At 36.3% G+C, this 21,130-nt stretch overlaps 1 protein-coding gene across 7 annotated transcripts in view; it reads left to right on the forward strand.

Moving 5' to 3' along the window:
* Positions 1-644: 644 nt before the first annotated feature.
* VRK1 (VRK serine/threonine kinase 1) overlaps positions 645-21,130 on the forward strand; it is a 36,294-nt gene continuing 15,808 nt past the window's right edge. For 2 of the 7 annotated variants that reach the window (XM_054201048.1, XM_054201053.1), the window contains exons 1-11: positions 790-1,000; positions 7,099-7,260; positions 8,835-8,890; positions 13,224-13,293; positions 13,682-13,769; positions 14,761-14,869; positions 15,009-15,101; positions 16,074-16,206; positions 17,487-17,607; positions 18,665-18,723; positions 19,682-19,860. In XM_054201048.1, the coding sequence (XP_054057023.1) occupies positions 991-1,000; positions 7,099-7,260; positions 8,835-8,890; positions 13,224-13,293; positions 13,682-13,769; positions 14,761-14,869; positions 15,009-15,101; positions 16,074-16,206; positions 17,487-17,607; positions 18,665-18,723; positions 19,682-19,860 (1,080 nt within the window). In that variant the 5' untranslated portion in view covers positions 790-990. Of the gene's footprint in view, positions 1,001-6,524; positions 6,545-7,098; positions 7,261-8,834; positions 8,891-13,223; positions 13,294-13,681; positions 13,770-14,760; positions 14,870-15,008; positions 15,102-16,073; positions 16,207-17,486; positions 17,608-18,664; positions 18,724-19,681; positions 19,861-21,130 lie in introns of those variants that run through there. The other 5 variants (XM_054201049.1, XM_054201050.1, XM_054201051.1 and 2 more) reach the window with 5 other exon arrangements.

Raw genomic sequence — 21,130 nt, forward strand, 5'->3', positions numbered from 1 at the left:
CATAAAACTTTGAAATTATTATTAATTTTGCAAGACGTTCTTGTGCACTCAAAGCAATTTAAGTATCATAGAACCTGCTAAAAAAAGTAAACCAGGACTAAATAAATACAGATAAATACAGGCTTTTTCAAAGCGTTGCCAAAAAGCTGCTTCGCAGGATGGAGAAGCTCCATTGCACAACTGTGAGAGACCATAGTAGGTGAAATCAGAAAGGATAAGCAGGTAAAATAATGAGGTGTTTATGGTATGTAATGAGGTAATGGTGCTGGAAGGGTCGGTTTCGGCCTGGACATCACACAAGATGGAGAACTGCTGCGTTACCTCATCCCCCGGACACCCAGCAGCCTGTGTCTTGCCCTGTTTCCCTGACAAGGGTTATCACCACACGGCATGAGCCTGACAAAGGCCTTTCCAAACTTATTTCGGCTTAAACCGCCGAGATTTCGTACGGTTACCCTCTGGAATCACTTTAGCTCTTGGCCCATGGCGGGCGCGGTGCCTGCTGGGAAGTGTAGTCCGTGACCTCAGCGGGCGGCAGCCCGCGGAGGTCACGGACTACACTTCCCAGCAGGCACCGCGCCCGCCAAGGCGGGGCGAGGGCGGGCCTTCCGCGGCGAGGCCGACCAATGGGCGAGGGCGATGCTGGGAGGTGAGCGCCTGGGCGGGCGGGCCGCCTCAGGGCCCCTGGCAGTGCGGGAATTTCAGACGGGGCGGAAGGAGCGGCGGCCGGGCCTGGGCACGGAGGAGGTATTTGACAGCCGGCGTCTGCTTTTGGAGTGTAATTTTTATTATTTTTTTATTTAGGAGGAGATTTCTGGGGAGCTGTTTCACCTCCCCTTCGGCCTGCCTGGCGGCCCCGGACGGGTTTTCCCGCTTCCCTCGCTAAGGAGGTTGGTGGTACCGCCGGGGCCCTGTTCCTCCCTCTCGTCTGCTACCAGGGTGGGTAGGGAAGGCCGAAGGCATCTCCTTGTGCCGTCAGGGAGGCAGAGAATGGGGGCAGGTGGGTAAAAGCACAGTTTCACCCTTGGGGTCCGCTGCACCTCCCCCCCCCCCCCCCCGCCCCTTCCTCTAAAGCTGCCTTTGGTGGCAGCGGCCTAAGTTGCTTTCCTTCCTGGTTTTTGTGTTTTGTTTTGTTTTTTTTAGCGGTAAGGCGAGGTGGAATAAAAGCTATACTCGGTGCCACTTAAAGGTTTGTCACCTTCAGGAACATCCTGGTGTGGCTAACAAACAAAGTAGTACCTTGGTTGGGAGGCATTCCTGGGTTTTGCTTTAAGCTAAACATAGTATTTTATTTTTTTTTTTAACACAAGCCTACAAATCACAAATAAAAATCTCCAATTTTAGGATTGGGACAGAACTGGGATAAGCTGGTTTCTGTCTTGTCAGCGGTCATGTCTTTTCTTCACTTCCTATTTCTCGCCATTTACCTTCCTTGTTTAAGACTTGGGTGATTGTAGGCAGGGTGAACCAGCCTGGTTTCTTTGGTTTTCAATTTGTGCTTAAGGGAATCCATAGGCCCTTTTTATCATTAGCAAAAATATAAAAGCTATTGTGAAGCTTCCCGTAGCTACTACTGCGTCAAAAGTCTTCTGCCTTCCTCTGTAGGAATAAGCTCCCCACTTAATTCTTGGGGATAATCCTCAAATGAGGTAGGACTCCTAATGAATTTCACAGCTGATGATTTTTATACAGTATGCCAAACTATCATAAAGCTGTTAAATGTCTCACTTACATGCATAGGTACACTTGCTGTTGGCTTGGTGGTGAGGCGATTTGGAGTGACAGATGATTTGGTACCTTATAAAGATCACTGTGTTCTTTATTGCAATAACTGTCTGAGTGATGCTCAGGATTTTCAGGAGAACCTTAAATACTCTTCAGAAGATAAAAATGTATTCTTGAGAAGGCAGTTTAAAATTAGTTAGCAACGCAATAATTCCTCTTGTAAATGACTGTTTCTTATCTCTGAAGAAGCTGCATTCTATAAAAGACTGCCACGCAGCAGTGTGCTTGTTAAAAAAAAAAAATCAAAAAAAAGAAAAAAACCCAAAAACATTCTTTGTCCAGTATGGTACTATTGTGATTAAATGCTTCTCATTAATTGTTATCTACAAATGTACATTTAATCATTTTGTCTAAAATTACTTTTTCTTATTTTTGGGGGAAAGAACCCTGGTGCCTCTTCTTCCATAAGTACTATTAATTGTTAGATATCTTAATCACCAGGAAATGAGATTATAGTGCTACTCAAAAATGTAACACAATGATAGACCAGTCACAGAATGTCCAGCTTCTGCAAGATAGTCTTTGTTCACCATTTACATCACTTGGTATTACAAGTCAATGATACTTCAGGTACTTTTTTTTTTTTTTTTTGGTGGTCCCTCCTGTGAAACAGTTCTACAATATTTATAAGTCTTAAAGTGTCACATTCTTTCTCTCCCACTCCTTGAGCAAAAACTTGCTTTTGTTTTTTTGCTTGTCTTTTATTTCCTTCTTTGCAGACAGACTTAGATGTCTTGCTATGACTGATGAACTGTATTAACGATGCATAGATTTCAGGTCTTGCTGGGACTACCTATTCATGAAGAGAAGCACAGGTCACCAGCATGCCTTCTCTGTGTTGAGAATGAAAATAGGTCCTACTGAGATAAAGAACAATAAAAATGACAATTTCCATTGAATAAAAGAGGAGGATCAGGAAGAAACCAGCCTGACTTGCCACATAGCAGAAATACTTCCTTCAAAATAAATTTGATTTGTATTAATTTTGGAGTTTTATTGCGATTGGATGCCAGCACAAGTTGAGAAGTGGCTATTCATATTTATTCTAAGAGTTCAAGTATCGCTAGAGTAGCAACCATTGCAGACAACGTTTGTAAAGATAACACCACTAATAGCACTACTGATGCAAAATTGTCTGTATATCTCAAGTACAGTGTATTCAGTTTCTTACAAGATGTTTTATTTGGGAGAAGCAGGAGAAATAGCCTTTGTAGTACTAAGAGGCTTTTGGAGCGAGTTTAGACAAATAGACTTCTGTTATTCATACCTGTTAGTAGCAAAATCTTTGTTTTGAGCATATTGTAGCCACACAAAATGCTGCTGTTTACAATCATGCACCTTGAAAATTGTTCTTGTCGGGTACCCCAGCTAAGTAGGGTCAGGTCTGTTTGATACTTGAATGATAGTATAGTACTTGACATCTGTGGCACTCTGTTTCCAAGGACTTCAGCGTGGTTGCAGGCACTAATGAATTAAGCTTCACAATACCTGTGGGATACAAAATATTTCCATTTACTGATGGAGACAGGTAATTGAGATGTAGGCAAGTTAAAGGTGATTTCTTTTTTTTGTTTTCTGTGTGTGTGTGAATTTTAAAAGAATTTGCACTAAAATGTCATTATCTTTTTTCATTATTTTTGTCTTTTTTTTTTTCCCCAGTTCTATATTTTCATGTAGAAATTTTTTGCTGTCTCCAGGTGTTTTTAGTTTCAATCAATAGAAGATCCTTGAATGGTTTTGTCCAAATAAATGTGAAAGCATGTGCAGCCATTGCTTAAATATTTCCATGGATAACAGCTTTTTTGTAAAAAAGAGAGTGCTTAGTATTGTGCATGCTGCCCATTGAAAGCGATCAGTGTTTGGCACCTATGGCCTACTGATAGTTTGACCAACTTGTAAGTAGGCACAGTGCCATCTTAACAGATGGATATGAATATAGACAGCCAAGAAACCATGTATGTGTATCTAGTGTATTTGTTAAGGGCAGGGTTCCCAGCTGGGGACGTTCAGACTTATGTCCATTTTGAATTTTTGCTTTGATGGGTAAAGGGAAGTTGTCATTAATTTCTTTTTTTTTTTTTTTAACTGAATACCTTCAGGCATACAATTATTGACCATGTTAAACAAAAAAAAAAGTGTGGGGGAAGAGGGAAACACCATCTCCTTCTTTAATACTCTCGAGGACCTATTTTAAGTAAACTTAATTCCCTTTTAAGCAAGGCTACTATTAAGACGCTCCCTGTGAATGTCAAAGATGTGAAGCATATCAATAGTTTTATTTCACTGCCTTGCTAGCTTTATCGAAAAAGGGGCTACAAATTTTTCTTTTACTGGACAGCATTCAGGCACCTAAGTGCATGTGTCGCAAGTCTTGCTGACATTATTTATACTAGCTCAGAGGTCAAGGGATGCGGTCCTTCAAGCCCTGTTTATGTCTCTCGTATTGTTCTTAGCTTGAAGACAGTATGCTCACTTTGTATATGTTTTTGTACCTTTTAGATGACAGTGAGCGTGGTTTTTGTCCTGCATCTGAGTCATTAGGCAACACTGATGATTTTTGCGCTTTTTTTTTCCCCCTCCTTATCTGAGTCAGCCTTGGGGCTCAAGGCTTCTGCTTTATTTTCTCATTACCACTTCTGATGGTTTCAGTTTGTCCTTTGTGTCAGGCCTTTTCCTGATCTGGGTGTCCTGAGGAGCTGCTTAAAGGTCTGCTGTGATCTTTTTGGCCTGCTCTTGTAAGTGATATCAACATGTAGCCAGCCATTGCCGCTACTCTGTGTTCCTTCTGGTGCTTTGCCACCAGAAGGTGTTATGTTCTCATTGGTGTGGTCTTAGCCGAGATTGCTGGAATTGGATTTGGTGCTTGGAAGTCCCATTTTTCTCCTGGAGAAAATATGGAGGAAGAACCTTCCTCTAAGACAGTACTTGAACATAATTTAAAAAAAAAAAAAAAAAAAAGATGAAGAGTTGTAAAGAGAGGAGTTTCTTGAAGACAGGGTATGGAAAAAGCTGTGGGTAAAGTTAGTCTTAAAATTTAAGTGTAAAATGCCCAAACTATATCTTGAATACAGGGGAGAATGTTACTGTATAGAAGTAAGTGGGAATGTGGGAAAGAAATGCAGAATTAAAACATCCTGTTTTGTGATAATGAGTAAGTTTGTGCAATGTAGGTATTGATAAAAAACCAGTCTCTTCCTGTGATGTGGGTATTTCTTAATACTTTTTTGTTGAAGTTATTTGTTTAACTGCAGTAGGTATTCAGCCATGGTTCTATGACACAAAGTTACTTCTCAAATTCGTAAGGATGCTGAAAAAGCAGAACTTTTCTTTGGCATGGAATCATACACGTTCTCTTCTGCGTTTATTCCTATATTGAATGACTGTGGTGCCTGCAGACTGCTTGCTGACAGAGTTCAATACGCTCTGACCAGGTTCTTTTAGGTCTTCAATGCATGGAGGGCATAATATGTAATGTCAAATTTACATATTTGAAGATAGTCGATGTTATACAGGATTTCTGATTTAGGAGTGATTATAAAATATACTGAAAACAATACAAATGTAAATTACACTTTGCAACATACAGCAATTGCAATATGCAGTTCAGTCACAATACCGATGTGATTCCCATTACTTGTCTCTATAACATGCTTACTGTCATGATGCTGGTGTCCCCAGCCACCGGAAAGGAATACCTGGGTTGAAACCAGTTCAAGCCCATTGCTCTCTTCAAAATTCTTTTGATAGTTGTTTAGTTTTTATACTCTTATGTTGAGCTAAGCCTCATATTCACTCCCCCCACGCTGGCCTGACTAACTCGGGGAGACGTTTACACCGCTGTTTGATCCACTTAACAATTTTGATCTCCACTCAACTGTTGTTTAGCTGTTTACCTAAAACAAAGGCCACCCACCAGTTCCTTTTGTGTTTAGTGAGCTCCTTGGGCACATCCCATCCCCGTGGAGTATTCCAGCCATTGTCACATTCCACACCTAGGGATTTGGTCAATTGCAGCTGGGTATTTGCGGACAGAGTAACATTTTTGGGAAACTTGATAGTTATTCTTGCATTTAGTAATGGGAGAAATGTAGAGAAAAGAGTGGGCTGTTCTCTTCCGATGTTAGTTGGGTGACAGACGTTATTTGGGGAAGAAGATTTCCTGAAGGTATTACCCAGTCTGAAAAGAGATTTGTAGAGGTGGGAGCACTTTTGGAACAGCTGTCATAGTTACGTAATTTTCTACTTGGGAAATTAAAAAAAAGTCCTAGAGGAACATTAGAACTGAAAGAGGAAAACTGATGTTAAGTAACTGTATTTGGCTTAGGGTTATTGTATTGAGTATCTAGACTAATAGGAAAAAGATACTTTGCTATCCAGAAACTTCCTGAACTGTGTATTAATATTCCTTCCGCTTCCCCAAGTAAAATAAAAGTAATAAAACCCCACCAGTCAGAACGGTATCTTTTAGAAAATAACCGTGTCTCTGTTTGTATGCTTGTATCTTCATAGGATAAGAGGGAAAGATCAGTTCTTTGTAAAACGTATCACAAAGGCCTTTTGTTTAAAGAGATCTAGCGCACTCTTTGCCGAACTCAGTTCTTCCTGAATCAAAATCTGTCTCTGCTAAAAACTTAAAACATTTATTTGCTCAAAATGAGACCTGTTCTGCAGCAAGATGTGCGGGTTTGGTTCCAGTGGGCCGTTATGTTACTTCTGGAAATACTGCTTATCTGAGTCTTGAGGCTGTGAGAAGGCAACGGTAATACTTTACATTTATGATCTCAAAATAGGTAGTTATGTACTAGTTTGTTGATGGTCTACTAAAAGCTGCCCTGTGAACAATATGCAGGCTTTCATTTTTGTTGCTTGCAGTTATACAGGAGGAAAAAATAATTAACTGGCTTAATGGCTTAATTTTTTTTTTGTATTTTCATCAGGAAAACTGATGAGCTTTATTTCATTAGTTTACTTTTTTTAAGTTTAGATCTATGATTGGTTGTGATTGATTGAGTAAGACAGATTCTGGGTTTTTTCTAGCCTGTATTATACAAGGTCTTCTAATAGGTTTCTTTTGTGAAGATTTTTGCTGTCAAATTTTTTTGTGATGCCTGGAAAAATCAGTTGTTTTTCACTTAGAATTCATGCAAAGAAACTACTGTATTTCTTTTAGAGTACCTTTGTAGTAACAAATTAAAACTTAAACAATGCATACTTTTTCATGCTTCTAACAGATTTCTACATAAAATAAGACCGGTCAGCACGTAACCTATGCTTTTTATTATTTTTTCCTTCCCTTCCTTCCTCTCCCTCCAGGGAAAATGCCATATAATAAGAAGACTGCTGGGAAAAGAGCCCCTGCAAAAAGGAAACTTGCTGAAGTGTTTGCTGTGGGGGAGGTTCTAGCAGATACATCAAGAAAAGAATGGAAATTAGGTGTCCCTATAGGGCAAGGAGGCTTTGGACGCCTATACCTTGGTAAGTTAATTATCTTTGATAATGCTTCAAAATGTTTATCCTTCGTGTAAGATGTTTATCCTTATTCAAGGCAATTAAAAATTGACCCTAAGTTAGAAATGCAGAGTGTCTTCAAGTAGTCTTTTTTACTAGAACCTTAGCTTGGTTCGTGATGTTGGAAAAAAAGACAAGAGTGGACAAATGCTCATTGTAAGAACTGTGGTTGTTTGAGATTCCACTGGTAGTTCATTCATTTTCTTAAACCAAAATCTTTATTACTTTTCAGCAGTGAAAGGATAATGTAGTATTTATTTAAATTTTATTTTTGGTCTGGCTGAAAGAAGGGATTTTTTGAATGAGTGTCCTTATATCACATATTCTGAACTGAAACTGTTTAAGCATATTCTATGGAGGCTACTGATCAGCTGGTATTTTGGCTGGTTTTCACTTCGGTGCTGCTTTTGACTTTTTCATTGCCTTGTGAACTCCTGACATGTCATATACCTTTTTTTTTTTTTTATGTAACCAATGCTCAAAACAAATTGAAATCTTGGACTTTGCAGTTTAAAGCATCAGCACAGATCTTGTTTCTCAATGCTGTTTATTGACTTTGAGAAAAATTTTAGTGGATAGTGTTCCATACTTAGTATTTCTGTTATTTGAACAGATGAATGGATTAGAGAGATCTTGAGGATACCTCAGGGAATTAAAAACATTGATTGCCCCTAGTCATGTTCCAAACAATTTTGAAGGTATGAAAGTTAATGTGATCATGATAACAAGGTTTTCTTTTGCTATGCATTTATGGTCTTCCTCCTCTTGGTGAAAAAGTTGCACTGAATTCATACTGAGTTGAAAAAAAAATATTAATAAGCTGTCCTGCTTTCAAAATGAACAGACTGCAGCATAAGTGGATTAAGAAGAAAAACAGGACCAGTGGGTGGCTTCTTGCCAAAGAAGCTCTCTAGTACTTACTCAGCCTTGCTCAATGAGCTACTAAATTTACTGAGGCTGGAGTTCCAGCTCACTCAAATTGTGTAGTCCTTCATGTTAAGAATTCCTGCTTTGTTCAAGCCAAAGCTTGCTCCGCATTTGTTTCCCCATCATTTGCACAAAGCTGTGCCTCTGACTGTTCCTGTACTTCGTGCTTGCCTAACTTGATGCCCTTCATACCTGTATCTCCTTCTGTCACAAATAACAGCATAGTAGTAACAGAAAGCCACTTTTGGATATGTGACATGGCAAAATAGTAGAGAGAATGTGTTTTTCATCTTTATGTCCGCAACTGTGTATGTTCATCACAGTCCTAGAAAATGAAAGAAATGCTATTGACTAGGAAAAAGTTATTGAACTATAAAAAAGAACTCCTTTATTTAGTAAACTGCCTTTATTCCTGAAGTAGAAGCGACAATGCAAGACCATATCCATGTAGAGCAGTCTTGCCATATAGAGTAGTTCTCTTACCAAAGTCTAAGGTACTGAGATATGTCAGTATTTAATAGCTTTGTTGTTTGTTTGTCCATGCTGTATAGTAAATAAGTTTGTTTTGTGACAGTTTCCTCTCCTACTACTAACAAGCGCTTCCTTTTTAACAGCTGATGTTAATTCTTCAAAGTCGGTTGGCAGTGATGCACCTTATGTTGCAAAAGTGGTAAGAGAGTGCTTGAATCTTTACTTCACAACTTTAAAACGTTTGTTCTAGAATAGCATGTGTCATTTAAAACATCATCTGACTGAAAATAATGCAATCGCATAGTGCCGTTTAAAATAAAAGTAAGTGTGGTGATACAGAGGAACACTGCTGAGAATTGGGACGCCTATGTATGAGGGTGGAACACCAGCGAAGTTGATAAAGGTTCATGAAATAGATCAGATTCTGTTTCATTTGCTGCTTCCTGTAAACAGCCCAAATATCACAAAATTAATGAAATCTGGCTAGCTTTTGGAGAATTTCTGTGATTCAGCAGTGAATCTGCGTGAACTGTTGCTCACCACTGGATGTTGGTAAGCTGACAGATGGCTTGGGAGTACAAACAGCAAAACTTTGATTCCTGACGTCCCCACAGAAATAGTCCTTTAAATGTTGTATCATAAAACACATACGTATTCTAATTTCTACTAAATTAAAATGGCATTGATACATAATATTTTTAATCTAATGATTAGGGAGAAGAAAAAGCATTGATAGCTCATTTTTAGCCCATTGTAGCAAATCAGCAAATTCTTTTTATTAGTTGAAATTTTCTTATGTTTTTAATCATAAAATAAAAAATATTTATTTAACGTTATTTGGCTGTAATGTCCTCTTCCTAAGGTATAAAGTATTTTTTCTTAAATTTTGCTGGATTATCTTATATAGACCTTACTATTGTATATGATTCCCTGATTAAAGTCTTAGTAAAAAACGTGGGAATATGGGAATATCCATAGTAGATCCAAACCATTCATTCATTATCATGGTGGTACTTCTGGTCCTGTGACGAAAGCAAATACCAGAAAACTGTACAAGAAGTTCACATTGTAAAAAAAAAAAAAAAAAAAAAAAAAAAGTTCAGTTCAGAACTGCAATGTTTTAATCTTTTATTTTATTAAACTATATGGCGATACTGAAATGCTTTACCACAATAGATGGCCACTTATGTAAATGTGTTAATGCTTTTAACATTTGTTCATGAAAGTAGAATATCAGGTTAATTTAGAATAAAATACATTTTAGTTAGTGTGTGCCTTTGATCTTGGTATTTATATCTGCTGACTATAGGGAAATTCTAGAGTACTGGTTTTGATACTGTTTGGACACCCCAAGATACTGTTGATGACCCTCTTTCTGAAACGTGTCTGCTTGCTGAAAAGAGCATCACTTACGATAGAAATGCCAAACGACCACACTTTGAACATCACCATGCTGCTGCTGCCTTGGGTGTTTGTGGGCAGGAATTCCACACAGACCGGGAGTCCCAGCCTGCAGCTATTGCATGGTGGCGATCTGCTTTTGTATGACCAACCAGTACCATCAAGGGCAGCGGGTGTCCATCATGCAGGAGCTGTGGCCTGTTAGAGGTAGATAACAGACATTCAAGTTATCAGTGGTGGCTTGCCTTTGAGAGGCAATGGCTCCTAATTACTGGCTCCTGATGAGTTTGCACTGATCAGGAAGCAGAGCTCCATTTAACTTTTCATGGAAGAATCCAGTTTGACTTGCTTGGAAAATCATCAGACAGACATTATTTTATGCTGTGTGTAATTGCATCCTCCCTCTTCCCCTGAGTTTGAAACCTGTCCATCTGCTTCTCTTCCACTTTGGGCTCTGAATATAAGAAGAGTTGCCATAACTTCTGGGTTGCTTTTATGCTAGATTCACTTTGTTGCAGCAATTTGTAAATACCTCCATTGCTAATCTCCCAGATGACTACTCACTTTTAATTTGTCTTTTATAATTTTGTCTTTATGGCAATAAAAAGTAGCCCCAGTCTTTGTGCTGCCCTCACAAATGACCCATAACGTATTATGCCTCTACAGTCTAGTATAACACAACTACAGATAAGGGCCTGTTTTCTAAAGCCTGGGTGAATTCTAGTTGATCCATCAGCTGAAGCAAAGTGGTTAACAGCTTTGAACAATTATTAGTGTTTAACAAAATACGTGCTTCTATAGTAATGTTCTTGAAATTAAGCTATTAAAGCGGGATGGAAATTGGCTTAGTCTTTGACATATCCTCATAGTATTGATGTCTGAGCAGTACGAAATGAATCACAGTTTTTAGTAAAAAAGGAAATGCTTTTTAACATGTGGACCTTTCAGATGTCATTGTTCAGGAGTGGATGCAGAGTTTAATAACGCTTCATTAAATTGCTGACTGAAAAAGATCAGAATTCTTAAAATAACTACTTGAAGAAATTTGTTGGGTTTCGACACGTACTCCATAATCTCTTTCATTACGATATCTTTTCTAATTAGACTTTAATTTCAGTTTTGCAAATCATGTGTTTAGAATGACCCTGGGCGTAAAGTTGTAGAAATTTATGTTTGAAGTCTTTCTGGTTTTAGCATATTATAAGATGATGAGTATGGCAAATATTGGACATCATTATATGAGCCTTTTTAACATAGCGTATGCATTTATTTATCTGTATGTAGAATTAATGGTATTATGGGGAAACAGCTTCATAGTCAACACGAAGATCTGTTTTGTGGTTAAATCATTTATCCATCCCCTCAAGTATGAAATGATACCAGATTTTCAGCATTTGCTCCGACTTGAGAAAGATTTATCTTTTTTTCAGCACCGAGACATAATTTTTTGTGGAATAATTTATTTAAAGATAAATATTTTAAGACTTTTTAACACCTACAGTTTTTTGCTGTATTTCAGTAAGACGATAACATTTTTCAAACCTGTGTAAATTGAATCAAAATAATATGTATAATTTATATTCTAATTAAGTTAGAGTATTAATGGATTATGCTACACAGAAACAAGTGAATAGGTTAAGTAACATTTGTTCGAGATAACTGCAGTATAAGAATTCAGCTATTCAACCCTTCTCCTCTGTATATATAATCTAATTTGTTGTCCATATTGGATAAATAAGCTAACTGAATGTAAATATGCATGTACCAAAATTTATGTGTTTTGATCTCGTTGGGTTTTTTTTTCTGGTTCGTGGCTTGAGTCTGAACGTTGGTCCCACAAGGAGGGGCCAGAAAACCGATGTCTTGAATCCCTTGTTTGTCAGGGCAACGCTGCTGGAAAAAGGGTGGTGGAGATAGGCAGTAGCTTTGTAATCAAGTGTCCAGGCCCAGGAGCAGTGCCTAAGCTGGTGTCTGCTCTCCTTCTCACCCATCTTCACGCTCTGTCTCTGAGCCAATACATCAGATGCACATTAAAGCTCACGTTCATCAGTGTGTTCAACCTCTTTACGGTGCTTCATTAGTGTTGGACAGGAGTAAATCTCTATTAGCTGAGTGGTACAGTCTGGCCTTTAGCCGCTTTCTGGGTCATTACATCTGCATTTAAAAGTTACAATTAAAAGTATGCTAATATCACACGATTGTATTCTTTCTGGGTTTCTTGCCAGTAATCACATACTTTTTTTTTTTGATAGCTTTTTTAAAGCGTAGGATATTCCAAAATGGGTATTTTCACTGAGATAAAATGAATTTGGACATATATGAGTAACTAGACTAAAGTAAATTGCTTAAGCTTATCTCAAAATCAATCACTTAGAAATTGCAAGAGTTTAAATCACTTTTTTTTCTGTGCTAAGTTCTGGAAATGCAGAGTTAAGGTACTTGCCCATTTGCAATTCTTGCGGTATTTCAAAGCTTTGGTGTTTTCAAACAGACTTCTCTCTTGCACTTTACTTGGAATTCGTGGTTACCGTAGATTTGTCCCTAGAAAACGGAACTGAAATACCTTCTGTTAGCTTAAATACAACATAGACTCTGAGGTCAAAATAGGTGTAGTAGTCCTTATAATTTAGTTTAAGAGAAATTGTGAAATCCTCTGCAATTTTTATCTTGTAAATTTCACCTTGGTTACCTTGATTTTTACCTTAAGTTTAGCAAGAATTTAACTTTTGTTAAGATTTTTCCATCAAATCATTGCAGGTGTTATTTTAGGCTCGCTAATGGCTATTGCAATTGATGCAATCCAGCTATAATCTGGAAAATCTGAGATAATGTTGTACAATGTTCTCTGCTAAACTTTTGCTGCCAATTATTGGTAATATTTCTATACATTTCAGTTAATTTGTAATTCTTAATATTTTGTTATGGGAAAGAATTCTTTGATACCCTTAATGTTAAGAAATTTATAATAAAAATAACTTTTTAGAGCCAACCTTTGTTTGTGTTTATCAGCACTGCGTAGAGCATTTGAAGGAGAATATGTTTTTATAGGGTGAATGTTACGTTTTGTGAGCTTTTAATAATTATTAGGCACTAACACAGCAGTTTTTAACTAATTTTAAATTGTCTTAAAGGAACCCAGCCAGAATGGACCTCTTTTTACTGAGTTAAAGTTCTACATGCGAGCTGCTAAGCCAGATGAAAGTAAGCAGTCTATTAAAATGTTTTTAATGAACTACAAGCATTTAGGAAAAGAGAGCCTAGAGGTCGAACTTTAAGAGAATCTTTTAAGGTCATTTTCAAAATTATTTTTAAATGATTGAGATCTGATTCAGACATATAGTAAAATCAGGGGTGTTTGGTAAGATGTTCTTTGTAGTTGTTTTGACGGTATTGTCTAAATTGAAACTTTAGTTGCATCTCTGTCCCTACAACAGATACATCATTAACTTTCCAGTATACTTTGCATACAAGTTTCCGTGAAATAAGCAGCTCACATGTATGCAGAAACTGTAAGCGATGAGAGTACTCCCTTTTTATGTAATTCTGTACTGATGCAAATTCATTAACTTATCTTGATTTATATTTTCAGTTCAGAATTGGACTAAGTCCCATAAACTGAAATACTTAGGTGTACCAAGATATTGGGGTTCTGGCTTGCATGAAAAAAATGGAAACAGGTGAATATTCTTCTGTTGGCATATACTGGGATTTATTTCATCCATAACCACTGTCCCCTTTAACCTAATTTATAAGATGTATTTTCCACCTATCTTCATGTTCATTTCTGCTAGAGAGTTTCATGTTTGTAACAGGGTGTGTTTAAGGAATAGACGAATAGGTACATTTATCTGTACTCAGTTTGTTACTTGTATTTGTGCCTATTATATTCTTTGTGAATTAGTTTTCATTTGTTTTGAGCATTGCTGTAATGCAGTGATGCTATACATATGTGGTTTAGCAGCTATTCATATTTAAATTAAAATAAAGTTGACTTCTAATGTGTAAGTCCTTGAATAATATGACTACTTTTGAAGTTTTTCTTCTGGTGTGATGTGTGCTTAAAGAGTATTTTCACTCACACATATAAAGGACTTAGTGCTCTCTCTAAATTTATTTTATTTTCCCTAGGAATATTTTTTTTTTTTACTTAATCTATGAGCTAGAATAATTGCTAGTTAAATTTGTCTTCAGTCTAGGGATAGTTTTTAGTATTGTTCCATGTCGTGAAGGGGTTTTGTTGCTTGCTCTTGAATGTTATGTCTGTTTGTGTAAGAGTTCTTGTTTCCTAGTGTCTTTCTCTAAGCAGCTGTGCTGCAAAGGAGTTTTAGTAGTTCTCTGCTGCAAAACAGTTCTACTAGCTTATAGTAGGTCAGTGTACTTGTTATACTTGCATAACTAGCCAGGAATAAACAACAGTTCTTTTGATGGACAAACTTTTGACTAGCTGATGTAAAAAAGTTAGGAATTGATGTACAACATTAAAAAAAAAAAGAAAGTCAGGTATTTCCCACATATTTATTTTCTGTGTATCTGCAGTTTATCTTTTAAGAGATGTTTTCAATCAGCAATTTGTACAATTAACATATAGATAAAATACTTTGCTAAGTACAATTCAATAAGTTTGCTGTTTTGTTTTTGTTTGTTGGGTTTTTTTTCCCTTGAATTTAGATATCGATTTATGATAATGGACCGATTTGGCAAAGATCTTCAGAAAACATTTGAAGAGAATGCAAAGCGATTTCCCCATAAAACTGTGCTACAATTAGGCCTGAGAATAGTAAGTTTAAAAAATACATTTTTTAATCTGCTTTCCCCGTGTAAGTCTTTTGGTTAAATCACACTTTTGTGCTGAGTACAGGTCCTCTGCTGGGTGGAGCTGGGTACTGCATTTATATGACTGTATTTTGTTTTGTTAGCTTGATATTCTGGAATATGTCCACGAGCATGAATATGTGCACGGAGACATCAAGGCATCAAACCTTCTTATGAGTTACAAGAACCCTAATCAGGTATTTCTGATGCATTTTATTCCTTGTTTTAAACCTTCTATTTGACAACACAAGTGCTTTGAACCTGTGAAATCTAGCAGAAGCTCATTTTTAAGAATCTATATGGTAACATCATTTCTGCTTGACATTTGTATCTAGTTAATAATCGACAATTTTTTTATGCATTTTGCTGGACAGTTATCAAATTGACTATTTGGCCTAAATAATATTCTAGAGAAATTTTCAAGATTACAAAAAAAATGATTCACAAATAGGTATTTGCAGGTGGAAGCTTAAAATTATATAGTACGCTGGTAAATTATGTTTGCCTGTCTGCATTGTTACCTTATTCCTTTGTTCAGGAAACCCATCAGATAAATGTTCTGTTACTTGGAAAAATTGGTCTTTAAAATGTTGATTGTTCCACTTGATTTACGGAAGTCTTTCATTTTTCTGCATTTTTACTTCTCTTTACTATTCAAACAATGCATTACAGAGTTTCAGAATTATGTATGTCATCTTGCCCAAATGTTTTAGCTCATGAAATAAGTAAAATAGTCTCAGTTCTCTTAAAGTAACTGTGGTGTTAGTGAGAAGTCATAGTATGTAGTAATGTTCAAATGTGACAGCTGACTTTACAGAGGGTAGGACAGGAAATGTAGCTATAAGTCTATGAACATTATGTCTCTTTTCTTTTAATTTTTTTTCATTTAATCTTATTGGCAATACTGACTGTTTTACTGTACTTGCCCTCTGCATCAGCAAGATATTACTTCCAGATCAGACTGCTATATGGAAAACAACCAAACCTATCTGACACGTTGTTTTCAAATCATATGTAGTAATCTCAATAAAGCACTGAAAAAGGACCATTTAAAGTAAAAAAAACTTCACCATTCTTAATACTTTTTAAGTAGTTATGAGGATGGTTGGGAGTTACATTTATTATTTGCATATTTTTTGTATTTATTTACTCTTTGTGGAAATTACTAGGTGTACTTGGTGGATTATGGACTTGCCTACCGATACTGTCCTGAAGGAGCTCACAAAGAATATAAAGAAGATCCTAAAAGGTGTCATGATGGAACTATTGAATATACCAGTATTGATGCACACAAGGGTGTGGGTAAGGATGTAAAGCTGTTCTCAGCAATAGGCATTTGTGCATCCTTTTTATAAATAAAGAAGACTTTATTTGATGCATTGAGTTTGTAAACAACCAGGTTTCTGAATCTATAAAAATATTTCTTCTTCTTCTCTATGGACTATGCTGGCATTTTTTTTTTCCTCCATTTACTAACTTTGATATTAATTTGCTCTATTTTTAATGTAAATTTCCTAAATAGAGATCCTTAATTTGTAAAAACTGTTAAGATGCTTAGTGTATTGCTTTTTATTCACTGAGTAGAAATGGAATAGTGCTTATGAGATCTTGATAGAAAAACAGGCCCTGTTTTCAGGAGATAGTTTCTGTTATCAATGTGAGCATTATTCCAATGTGCACAATATTCTTTATCTTGTTTATAGCTTAATATTTAGAGGAGTTTTTAAAAAAATTTCATTTAATTATGAAATACTATTTCGCAACTATGCCTGTAGTCCTTGAACATCAAAAGACAAGAAGTGAGAAAAGGTTGAACGTGAAGAGGACAGGTCTATGTCTTATTAATCATAGAGAATTTATATTGAACACCAATTTTATTTTCTTCATTCTTAAATTTGGTTTTATTAGCATAAAAGTGTGTCCTACAAAAATATTAGTTGTTGAAAATTATTATTTTCTTCAGGATGAACTGCTGCACCTGTGCGTAAAACTGAATGTGAACAAAGATGTCTCGATTTGCCCACTTATAATGTAGTCTGTGGTCAATGTACGTGTAGGTTGTTGGGTTTTTTGGGGTGGGGATTTTTTTTGGCAGGGCTTAGGGATCTGATCTGTTATTGTCCTCAGTTCAGTTTTCAGGCCACACAAAATATTTCAGCATAGCAGAATATTTTTTTCAGGAGGTGGGGTTTCAGCACTATTGCCTTTTTATAGAAGAAGGGAAGCAAAAACTGTTTTGAACAGAAAGTCAATCGCTTCACTAACTTGCTCTATTTTTTTCCACAATCTGAGTACTTAAAGAGCTTCCCAAATTGGGATAACTGCAGCATGTCACATCCTTGAGTAGAAGAGAGAGATTGATAAAGGACTTGAAAATGAAGTTATCCTTCCAGATGTAGGAACAATATTTTTTCTCTTCCTTGCTTTTACACTAAAGTAAATAACAGATACACTAGTGTTACACTGTTAGCATTAGCTTTCTATTGTCTTAACATATTTACAAATTTTAACTGTTGTTAAATTGTGTGTGTTTTATTAGCTGCTCTTACGGATTTTTTTTTTATGTGTGCATATGTATTTAGCACCATCAAGACGTAGTGATTTGGAGATCTTGGGTTACTGTATGATTCATTGGCTAAGTGGCCATCTGCCATGGGAGGATAATTTGAAAGATCCAAATTTTGTCAGAGACTCAAAAATCAGGTGAGAAACTACTTGTTTTCTTTCTCTTTTGAAATTAAAAATAGGAATGAAAATGTCTTGGTGTAAAAATGCTTTGTACTTTTAGTATCTTCCCTTTTCGTGAGTAGGCTATTGTTTTGTATACCCCTCAGTTTCCCTTTCTCGTGTCTCATATATCCTTGGCTTGTAACTAAACTTTACCTGTACTTTACTACTGTCGTCTTTTGCATATGTGAGATGCTTATTTATCACCCACAGTATTGTAACTTTAGAATACTGCCATGGTTAAGCCAAATGGTAATGCACCAGTATGCATTACCACTAGTCCTGCTTTACAGAAAGAGAAGCATGGAGTATAAGTAGCCTTTATAACACCATGCTCTGAAGTTGGTGGCAGAGATGAGAGCAAAAGGTGGATCTTAAATGTCTTTGAGCATCATTCCAGCTAGAGGACTACTAATGTGGGATTTTTTTAATATTTTTTTTTTTTGTGTGTCCCTCTCCCTGTTACGTTCCTTTGTCTTTCCCCCCACCCGCTCAGCCCTCTCTTGTCAGATATTTAATATGAAGAAAGCTGTAACAGCACAGCAGTTTCTGTCTCATTACCAAGTATTTGTTATCTGGCTTCCTTATCTCTACTTTTAACACTTGGGCCTCCATCAGTGCTGGTGAAGGCCTCCTCCTTTCCCTCAGTTGTTATTTTGGCAGGGAATCTGCTCTGAGTAGTATCAGCTAAGATAAAGAGTCCTTTAGGAGGAAACGGTAAAAACGCATTGGTATGTGAGGGTTTAAAATGGACCAGTTCTTTTCCTCTAATCTTCTACGTACTTGGTTTTATAAGAATCAAAAATTATTGAACAAAAACTTACCATGTTTCAGATAGCCTGTCTGGCATTCATCAGGTTCTCAAATGTACTGCACCCCTAAAAAGGGCTGTACTAAGTCATATGAAAGGTTTATCTAGTAGTGTTTGCTGTCTCTGATAGTGGCCCAAGCTAGGTACGTAGGAAGTCTATCAGAACAGGGCAAGATTCAGACTTTGAAAGAAACAATAGTTTTGAATAATTTTATTTTTCAGATGTAGAGATAATATTTCAGTTTTGATGGACAAATGCTTTCCTGGGAAAAATAAACCAGGTAAGAGGAGCTAAATTAAAGTACTTTTGTTTGTACCATGTGGTAAGCATTCTCTAATACTTTGTTTTAATGTCATTTTTCTTTAAAATAATAAAATCCATCAATCTGTTGCTTCTTTAAGTCTTCCTTATTTACTTACATTTGTACCTATTTATCTTCTTACTTTTATCAGCAACAAAGTGGCATGAATTAGATTGCTGATTAAGAGAAGCTTAGACACTGTTTTGGCTGCAGTTATATGGACTGCAGACACTGGTGCTTCTGACTAAAGATAGTATTAAGTATTTGTAAACGTGAGATGTGTAAATTGGTTTGCACAACCGAACTTTAAATAATCAAAATACCAAGTAATGCAAACTTGAAGTAAAGATTATTTCTATTTGGCTTTGGTGATTTGCTGAGTGGATTATTTTTTTTTAAACCTGACTCTATTAGAAAACACTTTGTTGTGATCTTAAGCTTAAATATTTAGTTATTTCCAGCTACTCCTGGTGATTAGAAGAGAGTTTTCCCTGTCAAGTGTGACTTGTTTGTTTTTTTTCAGTGGTCAAATGTTTCATGTATTTTTTTTTTAATGTTATGTTTCTGTCTTGAACAGATGAAGTTGTGAGGTAACACTGAGTTTCTTTTTCAACATTTTAAAATATAGACATAAGAAATACCATGTAAACAAGCATTCATTGGTGAAGACTCGCCTATTATGTTTTTTACAACTGATTGTTTTCTTCATTGCAATGAACGTGTAAAAAAACAGTGATGCTGTCATCACTGGGTAGTGAACCTTGGTGTAATTTTTTTTCTAAACCATGTTGTAGTAAAGTCGTAATTATGAGTATATAAATAACCATTTCAAAAAACTTCATTAGTAGTGCATGCATAATTTCTGACTTTTTTGTGGTAAAAGTGAATGATTAAAATGTTTTCAAATAGAAATTAATTGGAGGTACCATTTATTTAGATGAAATAACCAAATACATGGAAAAGGTGAAGCTACTGAGCTATGAAGAGAAACCTGTTTATCAGCATTTCCGAGACATACTTCTGCAAGGTCTTAAGGCCATTGGGCAGAAAGATGATGGAGTACTTGACTTTGGCTTGTCAGCGAATGGAGACTTGCAAACAAATCCCATGCAAAAGGTTTTTAATCTAAAAATTTATGTCAGCTTTTAATGCATTTTGTTGAGCTAAATAAGAGTTAAAGTGGTATTGGAAGTAGGTGATATAACTGCATCCAGTAGGATATAAGCAAATAGTGAAATGTTTAAGTTTTATGCATTATTTCTCTAATTTAACTTCACTAATTGTTATTAAAACTTAATACAGAATGATGTTTATAGGTGTACTTTCATAATAGATAATACTTTGGATAACAGAATGTGTATATGTAGTTATAATGACATTTGAACAGATGGACGTTCAGTTAACTTATTTTCCTTAAATTGGTAAAAATCCAGATGGATCAAAATACACGTAAGGTAAAATAAGTCTAGTTTTTGTTTCATATTGGTTTCCTTTCCATGATTAGTTCAAAGCTTAGTTTTAAGTATACATCTTTATGCCAAGTATTTGATTCTGAAATTCACATATTGAATTCACTGTGATCTAATATGTTATTTATGACTCTTAACTATAGTGGTAGGCTAGGGGTATTTTATTCTTTGTATTTAAGAAGCCTTAAACTCTAGGTTTAGAATCCCATTTGAATACAGCGTAAGAACTTTTTAAGCCTTAGGGAAAGCGTATGTTAAAATGGTTTATAATAACAATAAAAAATGGTCAAATAATGGAACAATAAATATTATTCTATGCTTCAAACTGCATTTATTACTCGTTTACTTGCATTTGTTAATAACAGGTGGGCAGTGTATTGTTCCTTTAGCATGAACCAGGGAACTGGGTAATAGTACAAGAATTCTGCCTGCTTACTGACATGATCCAGCAGTGTGTTAAAGATGGGCAAAAATCACAAAAGAATAAAAGCTGTAGGGTTTTAAAGTCTTCTGAGGATGTATGTCCACCTTTTCTTACTTCATTTTGCGTAGTAAATACTACCTTGGCTAAAATCGTCCAGCCACGGTCTCTGTACTAATATTTTCTGCTGAACTGAGTGTAAAGATCTGTCCAAAAGAAGAGTTCATTAGCATAAATTCTTCTGTTCCCCCTGTGGATCGACATGGCTTGAGACCTGTGTTTTGGGGAAAAAAAATAAATCTGTTTTTAATGGTTGGCTGGTTTCTTTGCTGAGTAAGTTGGCCTGCTGCAGAGCCAACATCTGTGACCTTTAATGTCCTTGGCCAGCAGAGATGGCTGGTGCGCATTTCCAACGGAATATAACTTCAAAAATCTTATTTCGTTAGCCAATATCAGTCAAGACCATTCCCAAAGAGAACGGTTAATACTTTTCCAA

This window comes from Rissa tridactyla, chromosome 4 (genome assembly GCF_028500815.1).
Source record: "Rissa tridactyla isolate bRisTri1 chromosome 4, bRisTri1.patW.cur.20221130, whole genome shotgun sequence".
NCBI classification, from domain to species: domain Eukaryota; kingdom Metazoa; phylum Chordata; class Aves; order Charadriiformes; family Laridae; genus Rissa; species Rissa tridactyla.